The 19075-nt window shown below is 45.4% G+C and overlaps 1 protein-coding gene across 2 annotated transcripts in view; it reads left to right on the plus strand.

Annotated features, from left to right (window-relative positions):
- LOC147883102 (RNA helicase family protein) overlaps positions 1–15862 on the plus strand; it is a 78271-nt gene extending 62409 nt beyond the window's left edge. For both annotated transcript variants that reach the window (XM_087399268.1, XM_087399267.1), the window contains 6 exons: positions 5281–5440; positions 5579–5852; positions 14052–14244; positions 14548–14734; positions 14819–15187; positions 15282–15862. In XM_087399268.1, the coding sequence (XP_087255394.1) occupies positions 5281–5440; positions 5579–5852; positions 14052–14244; positions 14548–14734; positions 14819–15187; positions 15282–15443 (1345 nt within the window). In that variant the 3' untranslated portion in view covers positions 15444–15862. The remainder of the gene's footprint in view (positions 1–5280; positions 5441–5578; positions 5853–14051; positions 14245–14547; positions 14735–14818; positions 15188–15281) is intronic.
- Positions 15863–19075: the final 3213 nt, after the last annotated feature.

Genomic DNA, 19075 nt, shown 5'->3' on the forward strand with positions numbered 1-19075 from the left:
ACTCGAGAATACAAACTGAGAGAAATAACTGACTGAAACGAAGCACAGAGGAGGATGGAGCAGAAGAAAACCGTCCCGAATGATGCTGACGGAAGGAGATGCTGGAATCTGGCGAATCGGAAGCCCACGAATCCCGAGACCTCTCCGAACCCGCAACCGGATGCGCGTGCTGCTGGAATAGCTGTACGGTCTGCTGACGTGGCTGTACGGCTGCTGACGCAAGCCGTACAGATGCTGACGGAGGCCGTACAGTGCTGACGTAACTGTACGGCGTCCGTACAGTGTGCAGGTACAGTTGCACAGTCGGGGTTCGCAGCAGCAGGTGCAGGACTGGCGCAGATATTCCGTACAGTCTGTACGGGGCTGAGGCAGAGCCTTCGAAGGCTGTCGCAAGCTGATGCAGGCAAGGTACGAGTGCTGCAGTCTGCTCGATGCAGAGCAGCGCTGGCGCAGGCAGGGTCGGATGAGGCAGGCGGGTGCTGAATTCGAGATGATGGCTCGAAGCTCTAGGCTGCTTGTGGGTAGGCTAGTACCCTGCCCCCACCTATATAGGGTGCAGGGCAGCCTTATTTGGAAGCTGAGCTTCCAAAAAAGGCCAAGCCCCTCTAGCTTTGGAGGGGTGCTTTTTTCGAAAAAAAGCACCCCCCTGCGCAGGCTGTTCGCAGCCTGTTGCGCAGGCTGTACACAGCCTATTGCGCAGGCTGTACTCAGCCTATTGCACAGGCTGACAAGCCTCTCTTTGCCCCTGCCTACTCCAGACCTTCACAAGCGCCACTTCCAGGCCTCCCTTGCTGCTCTTTTCCGCCCATCTCTCCTGCTTTTCTATGCTCTCTCCCCTTCCTCTAGACTTCTCTCACAGGCCTTCCAGAGATATCGATTTTCTCTCTCTCCTATTCTTCTTTCTTTTCCAGTTATCTCTCCACCCCTTCTATCCCAGGTAGCCAGCAAAATGTGGACTACTTTTTAAGTAGCCTTCTCTTTTAGTGCTAGCCTTTGTCATGGCTGAGTCTGCCCTTCACCTCCGGAGTGCTGATAGAAACTCAGTACAAATACCTTTGTATAAATGGATGCTCAAGTATGTGTGGGTGTGTGGATTCGTATGAGTGAGAGCATATGTTTATACTATGGTCTACACCCATTGTTGGGCGCTGATGACGTCAGTGGGGATGTCATAGTAGCTAGTCCTTGCTATGCGTGATAGAGTTTATGGTTTTCAATCTTATGAGTGACTATCGTGAGATTATGTTGTTATTTTAGAGGATGAGTTTGGGCATGTTCCTGGATTCATCTAGATATCTAAATGCTCCAAGGGAGATATAGCACCAACAAAAGGTATTTCTGTCCTCAAATGGACAAAATACAAAAGAGGTCAAGAGTCCCACCAAACCATGGTCCTCTAGCCTTACCAAAATTTGTTCTACTATCTCCTTGGCACTTCTACCCTTGTGCTCCCTGATGATCTTCTGTAGAATTAGTCACCTGTGCAGACAAGCACACCTCCAAGCTATCCTCCCAGACAGCTAACGGTGAGGCAGTGAATGCCTAGAAGACTTGAACTCCTTGCTGCACAGCCAATGGTGAGGCTCAAGCTTCTCCTGATCCCTATTCCTTGCTGTCCTGGATGTCAGCCAAGGGTGCAACCCTTCGCAGAGCTTTGTTTCTGTAGATCCTTGCCAGCTCCCTGTGTAAGCCCTTCTGGCTGGCTGTGTACTGCTTCAATCTGTTCCCTGGATGCTGCCACATGGATGATGAATGAGGCCCCAAGGCCTCATTCATCATAGGGGCTGGATGCCCCCAAATCTGGCTGACTTGCAGCCTCAATCAGCTGACCAAGTCAGCCTTAATGGCCGACTAGCAGACCTAACCAACTGACCTGCAAGTCGGTCTGGTTGGCTGCCTGTACCTGGCCAAACTGGCCCCGCCTGTTCACATGGCAGGCAGCTAGTGGACCAGGCCCTTCTCTGTCCCAATTGGGGTCTTCTGCAGGCTGTATACCTGGCCAACATAGGCGCAATCCTGTTGCTGTAGTTCGCCTCCTGTTCTGACTGTTTTTTCCAGTCCCTGGAGCCTCTCCAAACAGCTCTGTACAGCCTGCTGAAGTCAGTGCCATGTCACCGCCTGTTGCTGATGTGGCATGCCACGTAGGCGTGCTGTTCCAGCCTTCCAAACCTGTGCATACCTGCTCCAAAATGAGCCGTACTGCCACCTGTTCATTTCTGCCTGTTGCAGTCCACCTTGCTGGCTTCACACTGCCAGGTAAGTCCTCCTTTATGCTGCCCATGTGGCAGCTCCCTTAATTCCACCTCCCCCACGCTCTGGTCATATGGAGGAGAGCATGGGGGAGGTGACTTTTCCAACAGTAAGCTATGTCTAAGTATAGTGGTATTAAATATATCATACTACCAATTAGTTGCCTATATAGAGTACCACCTACTCTAAGACTACCCCGATCTTTCAACAAATTTTCACTTGGATTCATTGGTGTATTAATAGGCTCACATCATATTTGAGTGGGGAGCACATACATGCAATGTGATGTTGTTTGGAGCCACTTCGGGCCAAGGAATGCCCAATCAATGTTTTAAAGGTTCTTGCTTGACTGAGCTCATGGTGATGATTTATGTGTCTACATGATAAGAGGAAGCTTATCTTTAGTGTCTTGGCAAAGTGTTTAGGGGATGCCTTGAATGCTGTATGAAGTTACACATATTGCTTGGCCACAACATCTCCAAACAAGGCACAATGCTTGAGCACTCCAAAATTGAGACAACCAAAGAGATGCTTAAGCATGTCAAAGTGGGAAGGGGCAAGGTTGATAGCAGATTTAGCAAAATGTAGGTGAAAATGAGAAAAGATAGCATCACAAATTTCAACATACTTTAGTCATTGTCAAAGTAAGTGTTTGTGTAAGCATCAAACTTCCAAATTTCAAATTATGTGTTTGTATGAGCATGAATTTCAAACGGTTATATCGATGATTTTTCTAATTCTATTGATTATTCTTGGGAATTGAGTGCCAACATGCTGCCATGTTGCAAACAAAATGCAAAAGATGAGCAACCTAAGTGCTCTGTTTTCCCCCTCTTGAGTTGCCAATCTCAATGTGGACAAAATTGTGTTGAGAGAAAAGAAGCCTTTTTTATGAAGCCCAACGTAGATCATTCATTGGGATCAACTTTTTCTGCCAATTTATTAAGGAATTTATCCGAGCTGCTGAGCCACCTCATGAGTTAACAAGAAAAGAAATCTAAGTGGATGATGATGCGGCAATGCATCTTAGAGCTCAAGGATTGATCTGTGAAGTCACCGACTTTGGCATAGTTGAGATGAAATGCAATTTTTCATGCTCATGTAAACGGATTTACCATTGGAACTATATTCCTGCAAGGCTGCCCCATCTACTATGCAAGTAGAATGTTAACATCACCAAGTCTAACTAGCACTACCTCGCATGAGGCACTTGGTGTAGTGTATAGTGACCAATAGTAACCAAGATTTGCCCTACTCATAGTTGTAATCAGAGGCCAAACGTTCGGCTGAAACCAAGTGTCAAGTCTTGGGGGTACTTGGGCTGGGCACAAAAGAAAGAAGGCAAACGTGAATACTTAATGATTCATGGAGTATGCTACATGTCTAAATAAAAAACATACAGTTTATGGTGTTTACATAGCAACATATGTGTTTTGTGGAAGTGTAGCATATTCCTCGTGTTCTAGGCAGGGGTGTTTTGAATTTCAAGCACGTTTAGAATTCTTTCCAAAAGTTTGTAAACATTTGGAAACATAGTTGGAAACGTGGCAACTGTGGCCTTACTTAACTAACAAGATAGTCATCCAAGGTTGGTTGGTAAGATGGATGCTCTTATTGCAAGAATGCATCATCAAGCTAATACAAAAGCACGTTTAGGTGTTTTGAATTTCAAGCATGTTTAGAATTCTTTCCAAAAGTTTGTAAACATTTCGAAACATGGTTGGAAACGTGGCAACTGTGGCCTTACTTAACTAACAAGATAGTCATCCAAGGTTGGTTGGTAAGATGGATGCTCTTATTGCAAGAATGCATCATCAAGATGATACTAAAGCCTAGCAAAGCTCATTGTGGAGAAGACTGTCAATGGAGGGGCCAGATAAGCAATGGAGTCAGAGGATGCATCTTATTTGGGATAAGCAATCTGCTCTATTGCTTATCTAGCAGCTATGTGAGTGGATCTGCCAGAGGCATCTTTATTCAAGGTCGAGGTATTAGACCTTAAGCATAAGGAGTTGATGCAATTGCAACATTCCCCAAGGCTATGCATAGAGTAATAGATGACAACAGTATATTCTGATAGCAGGACAGGGAGCAATCTGAATCCTGTATAAGTATGTGTCACCGCCTGAGAGGGCCTACTTGGTACTCAAGGAAGCTCACTGTAGGAGCAGCAAGTGGAAAATTTGAGTTCAAATTGATGGCTCAATTGTAATGTATATGAGTTTGTACTAGATATTTTTGTTCAAAGATGTATAGCCAGTTCTGTAGACATTGTGATGTTTGCCAAACAACAGACCAACTGCTATCAAGTAATCGTATGTGATTCCAACTCAAATAGGCATTGGGAAGCATTTCCACGCTACAGGGGCATCCATTTAGCCCAAAAAAGTACATCATAGTGGCCTTTGATTATGCCTCCAAATGGGTCAAAGCAAGAGCACTCTGAGATATTTTTGGTCAAAGCACACCTGGTTCATATTCGAGAATATATTGTGTTGATTTGGGTGTTCGATTGCACTAAGGCTTTCGTATCTGCAATCAAACGGTGTTTCTTGAATGTGTGATTATGCTATTCCATATCTAATCTCCCGATATTAACAAGAATAAAGGCTGAGAGAAGTCTTCTAATACAAGTAGATGTTTTTAACTAGTTCAGTCTTTATGAGATATTTGAGGCTGATGTGTACTGAGGGGGGGCAGTAAAGTCTGATTGAGTAGGCCTGGCATTAAGTGGCACTAATAAGATTTGGTCAAGCTTTTTTATTTTTGTACTCCTGTTTGGGACAATGTCATAAATTACACCAACATGCTTGTATACAGAAGTATGCAAGATTTCCTGTCACAATCATACTCTTCGTTCTTTTTATCGATTGACCAGGTTATTTTACCCGTCTCATTGGGCATCTATTTGATAAGTGTATCTATTTCTTCATCCTATCAATGGTGAAATCATGGTCTTCTTGTGCAATTATTTTGGAGTGGGCTCTACTGAAGTGCTGTGGTACCTATCTTTGTGACTGGTCGTTGCAGGAAGATAGTATTGGCTACAAATATTGCAGAAACAAGCATTACCATTGATGATGTTGTGTATGTAATTGATTGTGGGAAAGCCAAGGAAACGAGCTATGATGCCTTAAACAAGCTTGCCTGTTTACTGCCTTCTTGGATATCAAAAGCCTCTGTTCTTCAGGTGTGGGATGCTTAACGATACATATTCTGCTTCTGCTCCATGCCCATAATTTCACATTCATAAAATATTGGGCATTATTTGTTTTATGTTACTTACTCGTATAAATTGTGAATGGCTTGTTAAATGTTTGTGCTGCAGAGAAAGGGCCGAGCAGGGCGTGTGCAACCAGGTGTATGTTACCATTTGTATCCGAAAATTATCTTTGAAGCCATGCCTCAGTATCAGCTGCCAGAGATTCTCCGTACACCTTTACAGGAGCTTTGCCTACAAATCAAGAGTTTGCAATTAGGACGGATCGCAGAGTTTCTTTCCAAAGCTCTCCAACCTCCCGAGCCTCTTGCTGTACAGAATGCAATTGATCTCCTTGTGACGATTGGAGCTCTGAGTGAGACAGAGGAGCTTACACCATTGGGTATGTCTCTTTTAGCAATGAATATGGCTGTCCATTTACCTACCTGACAAGGCAAAAGGAGGTTCTGGGAGAGCCTAGAGGATGAATTTAATGCAGAGACAGAAGCCTAGTGTTGCTGTCAGTATCAATGCTTCTAGTTTCTTTGGGTTCATTGGGCTTATCAGAACCCCTTACGTTGTTTTACCAGTAATGGGCTTCGTGACTTATGAGACTCACTCCATTTTTTTCTCGTTGAGGGATTTCCCTGATCCTAGGGTGGCCATGCCGAACCTAATCTCATTAATAGCTGTATAAGTGAAGCCTCTATCCCTCCATCTGATTGGCTTTATGTGGTAGGTGTTTACTGTTAGCCTCCAATTCTAGGTAGTTACCACCAGGAAAAAAACGAGACATCAGGTGGGATTCTGATCCCCTCTTTCTTAGAGAGTTAGGTTCCAAATCCCTTAAGAGACCATGGGAATTGTGAGGCTTCCAATGCAGAGTGCAGACTGCGTTAAGGAAAGGGAATGGCACATAAAGTGAAGAATCACGCAACAGTGACGGGAAAAGAGAAGGTAGTGGGAAATGGGAGAGTAGCTGGTAGAGTAACATTTGAATTACGAAGTTGGAACCATTAACTGACTAAAACAGTGGGGAGGAAATTTTATCACATAGCATCAATAGCCGATGGTCAAAGAGTACAAGCAGTGGTTATCACAAGGATTGTGTGAATGAGGCTGTGGACCGTTAGCCTATGAATAGACATGAGTGGGAGGAGATACCAAACAGTGAGTAAGAAGCAGGAATGGAATTGAGAGCTTGGATTCAGTTAGGGTATTGGAGTGTCACTGACCCACTTGTGGGCCCCCAAATGAGGATGTAGGAGTGCCACTCACCCAATTGTGAGACCCCAAACGAGGAGGACAAGGGGACAGGGCGCTGTACTACGGGTGTGGTCTACACAATCTGGAATGGATTCGGAGGATCAGCACCACCGGTGGAGCATGGAGAAATAGCACGGGGAGAGACCAGGAACAGGCTGGGACAGAGGCACGATCATCTGCACCTGTTTTGGGCAGATCCAGGGAGAGAAACGGGGCAGATCTGGTCGGGATATTTCACAAACTCAGTCGGCTAACTGAAGTCTATCTGCAGCCTTGGAAGGGCTTCCATTGTTTGTCATTCCCTCATGCAAACTGAAGCCTTTCTGAGGTGCGTGATAGCAAGAGTGTGGCAGGGATTTCTTCTGATAGCTCTAAGCAGTAGCAGTCTCCTAGATTATGACTTTTGTAACTAGCATCCTGGCTGGTGGTACTCGCTCATCCTGAGTGGATTTTGCCCATGTTATGTGGATAAAATAAACTGAGTTCTGTTCTTCTCTATTATTGTCTATTCTCTGAGTTATTTCACTGATTGTTTTAAGGGAGTTTGAGTGGTGAGAGATCTTTTTGCTGGCTAGGGTTTGCTGTCCATCAGTACCCTACTTTCTAACATGGTATTAGAGCACCAGGCCTGACTCCGGGATATCGTTCCTTCCCAAATCCCACCCACCCTTTCTGCATCGTGCATGGATGAAACCATCGCACGTGTCTTCATCTTACGATAGGTGTGGTGGCATTGGAAAATTGACCAACTTGACGTTAAAACAACTTTCCTTCATGGTGATCTACTTGGATTAGCCAACTTCCCGGTTTTGAGGTTGAAGCTTCTGAAATTCAGAATTGCTTGCTGAAAAAGGCCCTTTATGCATGGAAGCAGACACCCCGCTATGCCGAAACTGCACTATGCTTTTGGGTACTACTAGGCACTCATGTCAAGACATTCTAGGTTGTTGAAGTCTCCTCCAACAATCCAAGAATCCATGTGGAAGACTCTCTTTGTTAGCTGCCTCCAAAAGGGTGCTCTCTGCTGTTGTAGATATCCCCTCCCATCCACATTGCATGTCTTTCTATGAGCTCACCTTGATCATACATCTGCAGGGCTAGGGCTTTGTCCCACTGAGATGCAAACCCCCCTATTGTGTCCCATTGTCAGGGACCATATATCCGGGCCCCTATAGAAGAAGCTGCCTCTGCCTGCGGATGTCCCTGGTTAAGAATATGTGCTGCTGGAGCATGAGATCATCCATGCACCGCCAACTCTTGTTGTAAGATCACGTGCTGCGGCTGTTGGCGTGCCCAATCGTGGAAACTGTGTACGTTTTAAGTTACTAGCATCCAAGTCATGGGGACCATGGGGGGGAGTGGCAAACAAGGCCTTTGGATGGTTGGAATACTGTGCGCTCACTTGTAAGTGAGTGGACTGTATTGGGGGCTTTGATGGAGAGTAGTCGAGATCCATCGTAAGGGTAATCATTGGCTCTAGGCCCACCTTGAGGGCCCAAGACATCAGGAAAGAGGTTGTGTCTCCCGACTTATCTGCACATTAGTTTTGGGGCCAATGCTACAACTGGTTGAGTTTCTCTCTTCTCTCTAATGGATCATTGCCACCCCACCACTACAACTGCGTGTGTCATTCTTATCCCCTTTTTACCCACCCTTGCTATGACAATGTGCTAGCTGTAGTTCCTGGCTGTCCATTGTAGCGACTCCTCAGTTATCTCCATCATTTGGGTCTTCAACATGAGGTTGAAGAGAAATAGAGTCCACTGCTTATCTCCTGTGGCTGCAAAGTTAAAACCCTAGAATAGGCGGGTGGAGCTACCCACTACTTCAGTGGGACCCCCCTTCAAGGGCTGCAAGATGAGTATTGAGATCTCAAAGGTGACAAGGCTTACAAGGAGGCCGGGTAATCATAGCCCACAAGGAGATGAGGGTGACAGAGTGGGGTGAGAGGTAGGCTAGTCTAGTCGTGAAGAGGGGGGAGTGGGTGGTTGAAAAAGGAAGGTGAGGCTAGGGCGGTGGCTAGTAGAGTTGGACGGACGAGGGAGGAATCTCTCATGCTAGCCTCGAAATTGCTGGAACTTGTGTCATTGGAACTACCTTGTGTCCAGAGGCACCACAAGATTGAAGAACTCTCTCTTTGGGGAATCACCCGCTCAAAGTGTGGCACCTCGTGTTGCCCTCTTTACGACGAGGCCTCTGATTGAGGTCCCATCCGTGCTTGCTACTGCTTGTGGGTCTGTCCTCTCCAGTTTTGTTGAGCGCTTGCTGACTTTCTTTTCCTCCACTGTAGTCCAAACTATCACCGGCCTTCGGAATCCCCAAAGGGTGGTAGATACAATTAACGAGCAATTAACAGAAATTACAGCCACTTAGAAAATTCAGATTTGCAAGAAAGAAACTTCGAACAACAATCCCAGAGCTAGATCGCCCCGGGTTCACACCTGACACCGTATTGGCCCCAAAATGTGGCGCCCCTTGCTGTATTTCTTTAATATTATCAGAGAGAGCAATTTTACAACAGAGCCAAAGCCTGGCCAATATTTGATAGATCAATCACCGAATACTGATAACAGAATCCTTGTGCAAAACCCTAGCAATCCAGGGTAGGACCTCATGGCAAGCTCAAACAGATGAACGGCATCAAGAACAACCACTGACAACTGCCCAGATAAACTGCGAACTGAAGGACAGCAAACCCTAACTGTCCCTGGGCATCTGGCAAGATCTCTGGACAAAGCAATAACTGAAAAACCCCAAGAATATCGCCTGGCTGAAAATTGCGATTGCAAAGGTTGGCTCTTCTGATCAAGGAGAGCACTATATGCTAACCCTGGCTGGTCCAAGCTAGTAATAGGATGCTGAAATCCTCAGCAAAACAGTCCCAAACTGATGCGAAATAGTGGCAAACTCCTCCTGACAGATGTGGCTGCAAACTGAAGCTCTCTGATGCAACGAACTGAAGACTAGCACCTCTAGATAGCTCCAAACAGCAACGATTCAGATACTGGTAGTTTGAAAATTCCACGATCCACTCCAGACAGTCTCCCAGGTTAGAACAGGAACATGCGATTGGGGAAAGCTTAGTAGAAAGGGAGCAGAAGCATGCGTTTGGGAGAGAAGATGATGGAAGTTGGCGATAGAGATGAAGAGAGCTGTCCTGTATTGCGACTAGAGAGAATGGCTGCATGGAGATCTGGAAGCTGGAACTGTAAGGTAGATGGGGCAGGGCGCCTGGAACTGGAGTGGGAGCTGTTCTAGAACAAATTGCACTACTGGGAAGGAGAGCCCTGCCTGTTCTTTTAAATCTGTGGGGAAAGCTTTACTTTCACTGCTTTCTTGCTTTGCCAAAAATAACTTGCCCAAAATCACTTGTGCTATGTGGCCCTGAAAAGCTCTCTCTCTCTCTCTCTTTCTCTCTCTCTCTCCCGCTAGCCCCTCCGCTCAGCCTCTTCGCCTCAGCGACCCCTCACCCGCTCCGCCTCCCCTCCGCTTTGCCTCTCCACCTCAGCCCTTCCTCACCCGCTCTACCTCTCCGCCTCAACCCTCCCTCACCCGCGCAGCCTCTCTCTCTCTCTCTCCTCCCGCACCTCTCCCGTCCGTACAGCCCCGTCCGTACCCCTCCGCCTGTACAACCCCGTCGCCCATTAGCAGCCCGTCAGCAGCAAACACACTAACCCTAACCCCGAGGTGGGCTAAACCCCCAACCCAACCTAGGGGGCCCTAGAAGTGTGGGGCCAAAAGCCCCGGGTTGTGAGCCCTTATAGGGCTGGACCAGCCACAGACTGGTCGGCCAGTTTGCTGCAGGCTGGTCGGTATTTTTGCCAGCCCTTGGGGCCCTATAAAAGGAGGTCCTTGTGGCCTCATTTATCATCACTTGGAGCAGCAGTTCAGGGAGCAGAAGTAGCAGCAGATCAGCCTGTGGGCCTCTATCTAGATGGAGACAAGAGAGCTGTAGAGCTGCAGACCTAGCTTAGAGTGCTCCCCACCTAGGCTGGTGCAAAGACAGCAAGGTGGAAGGGATCTGGATGGAAAGTCTACAGAAGCTCGAGGTGGAGCACGCGGGCTCGAGTCTAGAGATAACTGGCAAATAGGAGAAGGACCTTGTGGTAAGATCAGAGGACCACACCATTGGTGGGACTGTGGATCTATATCTTTTGTATCGTGTCCATGGTTTTGGACGGAAATATATTATTTTGGTGGTTTCTCTATTTGGCTGGTTCATTCTCTATTGATGAGTCTGCACATCTATGTGATGCACATTAGTTAAAGAAGTTTGTGATTCCACACCCACACCACACTGTGTGAGCTCCTGGGCATTACTATAAGTCTTCCGTAGTGCGCACCCTCTGTTGGGTCATTTCTAACACGACCCTTGTCTTCGTGCAATAGTCTCTTAGCTCTTTGGGTAGCCCACAACAATACGTCTCCACGTGCTTAGATAAGGGCACAAACCTATATGAACTGACAGGTAAGAGAGTTGACCAGAATTTTTGGTTATATCCAGGTTAGCATAGCTCCTAGGATTGAGGTCATGCCAGGCTGTAATCACATCCACCTCAAAACTTGTGTCAGCCATGAAGCAAAAAATACTTGCTTGAAACCAACCCAAGTAACAGGAGCTAAACCTTACAGAAGTAGATTGGTCCACCATTGGAGAGCATTACCTTTCAAAAAAGTGGCCGCCTTCTGAACATACCCATGGGATCACCCATGCCTCCCTGCATCCGTAGCTGCATTCCAACATTCCCAATCACATTCGACATTCCGGGCTGCGTACCTCCAAGCATCTGGCCTTGGAAACCTTGCATACCAGGCTGAGATCCCATCAGGGCATTTCCAACCATTCCCATACCGTTGTTGGTCAGCCCAACCATGGCCTGAAATACTGAACCACCCCCAAAGTAGTCTGGGTATGAAACAGGCTGAGGAAGAGGTTGCTGTCTGGAATTAAAGAATGGGAAATTGTTGGCCTGCTCATTTGGCCCAACACTTGGACCAAAGGCTGACTGCTGAATAGGAACTTGAGGCATGGGATTAGGTGAAGGATTACCTGGCTGAGGTCTGACAACTGCCTGCGTGGCTGTTGACGTGTGTGCGTCTTCCTCTTCTCCCCCTTGGGAGGGTTGAGAATCTTCTGAAGTCAAGGATTTTGCATCAACTGGGTCAAGATATTCATCTACTCAAACAATTGCTCTCATATCATAGTGTCAGCCTCATCTTCTTCGTCCTGCTCTGACTGAACAGGAGTTGATTGATGTTCCTGCTGTCCAGGATCTTGCTGCCCATACACCTACGATGCAAACATCTGGGGCCCAAAAGCTTGCTGCCCAAACTTCTGCTGTCCAAAACACATTGATGTTCAAAAGCCTGGTCTTCCTGCGGAGAATCCTCATCCCCAGAGGTCTCGTGCTCCTCAGTATCATGAAGGCATTCCTGATCAGACTCAAGAGAGGAAGTCTGCCTATGAGATATAGTGACTGAATTTTCTTGGCTGAAATTATTGCTCAGTTATCTGTGCCTGCCGAGCACAACCACGGGCTCACCTCTTGAGAAAGATGGTGGGATCCCGGCAATGGAACCACTGTCACTGGCCTTCGGAATCCCCAAAGGGTGGTAGATACAATTAATGGGCAATTAGCAGAAATTACAGCCACTTAGAAAATTCAGATTTGCAAGAAAGAAATTTTGAACAAGCCCAGAGGTAGTTTGCCCGGGGGTCACACCTCTGACAACGTATTGGCCCCAAAACGTGGCGCCCCTTGCGGTATTTCTTTAATATTATCAAAGAGAGCAATCTTACAACAGAGCCAAAGCCAGGCCAATATCTGATAGTTCAATCACAGAATACTGATAACAGAAACCTTGTGCAAAACCCTAGCAATCCAGGGAAGGACCTCAGGGCAAGCTCAAATAGATGAAGGGCATCAAGAACAACCACTGACAACTGCCCAGATAAACTGCGAACTGAAGGACAGCAAACCCTAACTGTCCCTGGGCATCTGGCAAGATCTCTAGACAAAGCAATAACTGAAAAACCACAAGAACATTGCCTGGCTGAAAATTGCGATTGCAAAGGTTGGCTCTTCTAATCAAGGAGAACACTATCTGCTACCCTTAGCTGGTCCAAGCTAGTAACAAGATGCTGAAATCCTCAGCAAAACAGTCCCAAACTGATGCGAAATAGTGGCAAACTCCTCCTGACAGATGCGGCTGCAAACTGAAGCTCTCTGATGCAATGAATTGAAGACTGGCACCTCCAGATAGCTTCAAACAGCAACGATTCAGATACTAGCAGTTTGAAAACTCCACGATCCACTCCAGACAGCCTCCCAGGTTAGAATAGGAGCATGCGATTGGGGAAAGGATAGCAGAAAGGGAGCAAAAGCATGCGTCTGGGAGAGAAGATGATGGAAGCTGGCGACAGAGATGAAGAGACCTGTCTTAGATTGCGAGACTAGAGAGAATGGCTGCGTGGAGTCCAGTAGAAGGTTCAAGGGCTGCATGGAGATCTGGAAGCTGGAACTGTAAGGTAGCTGGGGAGGGCGCCTAGAACTGGAGTGGGAACTGTCCTGGAACAAATTGCACTACTGGGAAGGAGAGCCTTGCTTGGTCTTTTAAACCTGTGGGGAAAGCTTTACTTTCACTGCTTTCTTGCTTTGCCAAAAATAACTTGCCCAAAATCACTTGTGCCATGTGGCCCTGAAAAGCTTTGCTTTAATCCAAAGGATTTTTACCCCTTCTAACCACTTGCCCTCCTCCGTCCTCTTCTACTGATGGTCTGTGAGGCTTTGGGGCGAATGTAGAAACGGATTGTGACGTGTGACAGGCCCTGGCTAGATAGCACATCTATTTGCAATGTACGAAACCTTGACCGGTTGTCTGGAGACACTGCCACTAAGCTCTCTATAAGTATGGTAGGGTATCCAGGTTTTCTACAATCAACTGCACCTTCGGGACTTGGAAGGGAGACGGACAGAAGAGGAAGGGGGCGAGCAGGAAGAGAGAGGGGCAAGAGGGGAAGGGAGGCAGGACAGGGGGGGACGGGCTAGGAGGGAGGAGGCAGAGCAGGCAGCAAGAGAGCAGTACCATGCAAGCACATTTGCAGTAATGGTTTGTTCCCCTAAAAGCTTGAGTCGAACTCCACTGTGAGTCCTGAGAAAGCACATTTTCAGTTCCAATCAAATAGGATTAGAATTGTGGATGCATTACTATAGAATTGACAAAGGTTCCAATGCTGGTATTCTGCTGATCTTGACCAGGTATTGTCTTAAAGTCTGGAGAGAGCAGTGATTCCAAATCTCATAATATAATAAGACTCGGTGGTTTTACATTTCAGGTCGTCATCTTTCAACCCTACCGACAGATCCAAGGATTGGCAAGATGCTTTTGATGGGAGCTGTCTTCCAGTGCCTTGGGCCTGCTCTGACAATTGCAGCAGCTTTGGGTCATCGTGATCCTTTTGTTCTCCCTATTGACAGGAAAGAGGAAGCTGATGAAGCAAGGAGAAAGTTTGCAGGAGAGTCCTTCAGGTAAGAAGAGCAATACTTGCATTGCACAGTATAATTTATGTACTGGGCATCTTCGCTTGGTACAGAAAATGTTGAAGAACTTCGAGAAGATTGTTGTAAGCTTACCAACTCATATGGGGAAAGCTGTGTTTGTATCTCAATGTATCACTTATTAATTCTTGCTGCCGGGGTGTCCTGTCTTAATTTACAACACGTAGAAGCGTTTCCAGATATTTTTTCTTGCTTGTACATGTTTTTCTAGAGCACTTTGTTCATTTTGTTTAATGTATAGTCAACTGACTTGGTTTCCTTACTGGAATGCAGTGACCATATTTCTCTTGTGCGAGCTTTTGAAGGTTGGCAGGCAGCCAAACGTGAGGGCAGGGATCGCCAATTTTGTTGGCAGAACTATCTCTCTCCACCTACACTCCATATGATGGAAGACATGCGCCTTCAGTTTCTAGATCTTCTTTCTGACACTGGTTTCTTTGATCGATCCAGGGGTGTACAGGTACAAAAACAGAATTTTCTAGTACTGTTGTAATTGTGCTATGTCTTTTAATTGAGGTTTTGAGGAATTTGGGGATGATGACAGGTATACAATAGTTATTCTTCAGATTTGGAAATGGTTCGAGCAGTTCTCTGTGCAGGCCTTTTTCCAAGTGTGGTTCAGTGTAAACCAAGGGGAAGAAGAACAGCCTTTTTTACTAGGGAGGATGGAAAAGTAGATCTTCACCCAGCATCTGTCAATGCACGAGTGAGCCCTTTTCCACTTCCGTGGCTAGTCTACAGCGAGAAAGTAAAAACGACTGGCATATACATAAGAGACTCGACAAATATCTCCGACTATGCATTACTAATGTTTGGAGGTAGCCTAACACCCAACGAAAAAGGCGATGGGGTACAGATGCTTGGAGGCTACTTGCAGTTTTCAGCAACGCACAAGATTGCACGCTTAGTGCAAGTAAGTTGCAGTTTCATGCCCCCCTGCTGTCTTGACGTTTGCCTTGTGGAGTTAGTTGAAAGAATGACAGGGTTGTTTCTGACTCGGTGTGTAGGATCTTCGGAAGGAGCTTGATAACCTACTTGAGCGTAAGATTGAGCAGCCTCACCTGGACATCCATGCTGAAGGCAAGGGAGTGGTCAGTGCTGTCCTGGAACTTCTGCATAGTGGTGCTGGGCATACATCACAGAAAGCATATGGTAATTACAGAAGATGAGGTTGATATCCTCTATAGCTGGAAGGGCCTGATGGTTTTGTGCATTATGTTCATGTGCGAAAGATATGTGCAATTTTTTCCACATGCTCTGGCAACTGAGTAATTTCTTGACACGAAGGCCATCTAACACAAATTTTTTGAGAGGTTTAGCAGCATACTGTAACAGCGTCTTGAAGCAGTATCATTATTTTTTGATCGGCAAGTGTTTCTTTAATGGAGGTGGTGTTCTGCTGCCCTGGAACAGTGGCATGTTAGCATTGCAGGATCTGTCAATGCTCAAAAAAATTTCAACTGCTGTGAGCATCAGACAGACTGAACGTTTTTCAACATTGTGCCCAAATGCTTATGTTTATTTGATGGAATATAACAGAGAATGTGCTGCGAGTACAAGGGGGTTTCCCCTTTTTAAATTAAAATGGTTAGGGATGAGTATTCTAGATTTAACACTATTTGGCATTCGGGCTGATCATCAAATGAACAATAGATTTCTAGAGCAAAATAGTTGCAAGAGTCCGAGCAGTAGGAGTGGAAACCAGGATACTTGCAGGGAAACTAACAATCTAAAAGTATTAATAGAAGAAGAGTGTTCACAAAGATAAAATCATGTTTATGCAATGAAAAGCATTGACAAAGGCAGATGTGAGTACTTTATGTGAAGGAAATTTCGGTAAATTAGCTTATAAAGACACTTTATGTTACCATTCCATCAAGACCAAAGTCAATACTTTAATGTTACCATTCCATCAAGACCAAAGGGGATACTATAAATGTGGGGTATACTGGCTTCTAATTACTCGTCAATTAATTAATTAATCAACTTATTTGGCCCGCCCCGCATTAACTCAAAGAAACCATTAAAACAACTATTATCACCAAAATTACTCAAATAAACCACTAAACAACAATTAATTGGAAATCGAGACAGTGACGAAATTACATTGTAGAATTGAGACAATCATCGAGATCACATTGGAGAATCAAGACAGTGAATTGCAATTACATCTCTCAGCTTTATTTGAAAATATTTACATACGGATTTAGAAAAAGGGCTTTCCCTGCTTACAGACTTCTAGCTTGGCCATGTCTGTCACAAAATTTAGGCAATATGTATTCCATTCCTAGCTCTAGTTATCTAAGGAAGAAATGTAGGTAAATGAGGGGACTTGTTGCTCAGGAGGCCGGCTCCTTTCCAAGCCAGTGTCTTTGCACCGAACCCACTCTTAGTTGTATTGGCACTCAATGGACTCTCATTTGCCAGGAGAAAATTGTAATCCGGGACATCGATAGGAACACCTAGTGTATCAGTTGCGTATGCAGTCCATGTAGATGGCGTTATAGCAAAGTTGAAGTATCTTGGCACATCAACACCTTTTGATGTGTTGGCCTACTCGCAGGTAGGTGGATGGTGACTTGCAAAAGATCGCCGCACTCACATCACTAGGAGCGTCAAAGCATCCAGTGAAACCAGACTTCCACGTCCATTCTTTTCCCATGGCAAGGAATTGCTCAGGCGGCGAATGGATAGTATTGTCTTAATCGTAGCATCTTAAATAGCCATTTGCTCAAAGACATACCTCATTTGCAACCTCGCTTAAATTTCCATTACATAAAACAACAATAAAATAATTTGCGTTACTCAAACAAACACGGTTCTTGAGTTTCAACTGCCCCGTACCTCACGTACAGCTCTCTCCCAACTTCCAAATCCTCCAAACTCACATTCTTACAAACACTCTTGAAATGAGGCTGCTCCTAAATTTTGAAGCAGTATCCTAACATTCCATGATACGCGTGCATGTTGCATTGCTTGAGAGTGCGAACATGATTAACCCACCTTTTGGCCTCTTCACAACCCAGCCAAGATATTTTCGAAGCAACCTATTCATAGTCTTTATGCTTCGAGTGAAAATTCGAATTGCCATTTGCAGGTGCAAATGAGACAATACACCTCCCCTTTTGACTACACAGAATCCCAACATGCAAGCCTCCTTCAAAAACTTTTCTATACTGCTAAGTATACACACATCCACATCACCGCCTCCAACACCCATGGTGAAGCTCAACTTGAAAACTTTAGGCTCTCTACTTTTCTTGCTAGTTGACTTCGCACACCTTCTAGTCATCCTCTTGGTCCTGCAAACAGAGAATAAAACTTAGATACCAAACCTCAATACAAAGCTGCAAAAATTCAACTCGGACACTTATGCCTCCATATCATCCGTAGCACTAGCTTCCTCAGTGTCCACTCTTCATCACCATCCTCATCGTCCTCCTTCGTTTCCACCGCGAATGCAACATGTGGCCAGAGTCTTCGGCTTCATCCTCACGCATGCGAGCTCCATGTCCAGAACGAGAGCTTTATGAATTTTGAGTGGATTGTGGTTGACGAGCGCATCATGGAGCAACGCAAACATGATTGCGTGAAGAATTATTTCTCAGAACCCACATTAACACAACCACAAAAACTTGGACATGTATGCAACTCCTCCCTCTAGAACTCTCCACAAAAACTTGGACATGTATGCAACTCCTCCCTCAACCCCCTCCCCAAAACTCCCCTCCTCCCAACATGAACTAATTAATTAATAGGTTCTTTTTACCGACTGGGGGGTCATATTGTGTGGTTGTTATCCCTTTCATAAGAATGGCAGAAAAACTTATAGACAATGATCGAGGCATCCAACATCTCGTATATTCTGCGTGTAGTGAGGGAGGAGGTCACATGCTTAGTCCAAGCTCTTCGTAAATTAAACGAGTTCTCACTTTGGTGCAGCATGAAAGCCAAGCTGCTAAGAGGGCCAAGATGCTATAGGTAGAAGACGACCACGAGAAAGAAAGTTTGAAGCCCAAGCAGGTGCATACAAGAAGAAGAATGTGTGTGTATGTGCGCACGCGCGCGAGCGCACGCACGTGTGTGTTTGTGTGTACATACATTTATATACATATACTGATACATATACTCTTGTGAAGCATTAGAGAAGACCTTAAACATGGCCTCTTCACATGTATTGGCTGATGCAATGTGTTGCATGTTGCCTCCCTTATTCAACCAATTAGATTTTTTGCAATGACTTTGTTGAGGATGTGGTTGGAGGATTTATCATAGGTTCATGGCTATTTGGAGAACTCTCTTGAAGCTCTTACTCATGAAAGTCATACAGTTGGTTGTCTTTTGGATTGCTAGGCTTCCAAAGCTGGCTTGTATTATGTTTTAGAATAACCTTAATCCTCTCAGCTAGGTCGACAAACTTGTTTGAGTCTAGAGTGATTGTAACATCAAAATCCTCTATAGAGGTGAACTAGTGTATGTCAGTCCATCTATAAAGAATAGTGTTTGAATCTACAAGATATTGTCTATGACCAATTCCTACTTTGATTCAAGTTTCATGTAAGAAGGTTTATTTTGGGTGTTGGTTGTTGCATGAGTTGATCAAAGACAGAGTGAGGTGTGGTGCATAGAATATCATGGTGTATTTCATACATGTGGTATGAAAGTAGGTTGATTAAGGATCTGTGAGTTGTTAAGAAGTTCCTTGTGAGGTCCTAAATTGTGAGGAATAGTCAAGTAACTAGTTGGTATCTTGTAAGGTCTTGAAAGTTTCACAGTAAAGAGCTTGGCTTTGCATTGATGT

The sequence above is a fragment of the Dipteris shenzhenensis genome, chromosome 28 (assembly GCF_047967505.1).
Source record: "Dipteris shenzhenensis isolate YYH24624 ecotype China chromosome 28, Dip_SZ_1.0, whole genome shotgun sequence".
Classification (NCBI taxonomy): Eukaryota; Viridiplantae; Streptophyta; class Polypodiopsida; order Gleicheniales; family Dipteridaceae; genus Dipteris; species Dipteris shenzhenensis.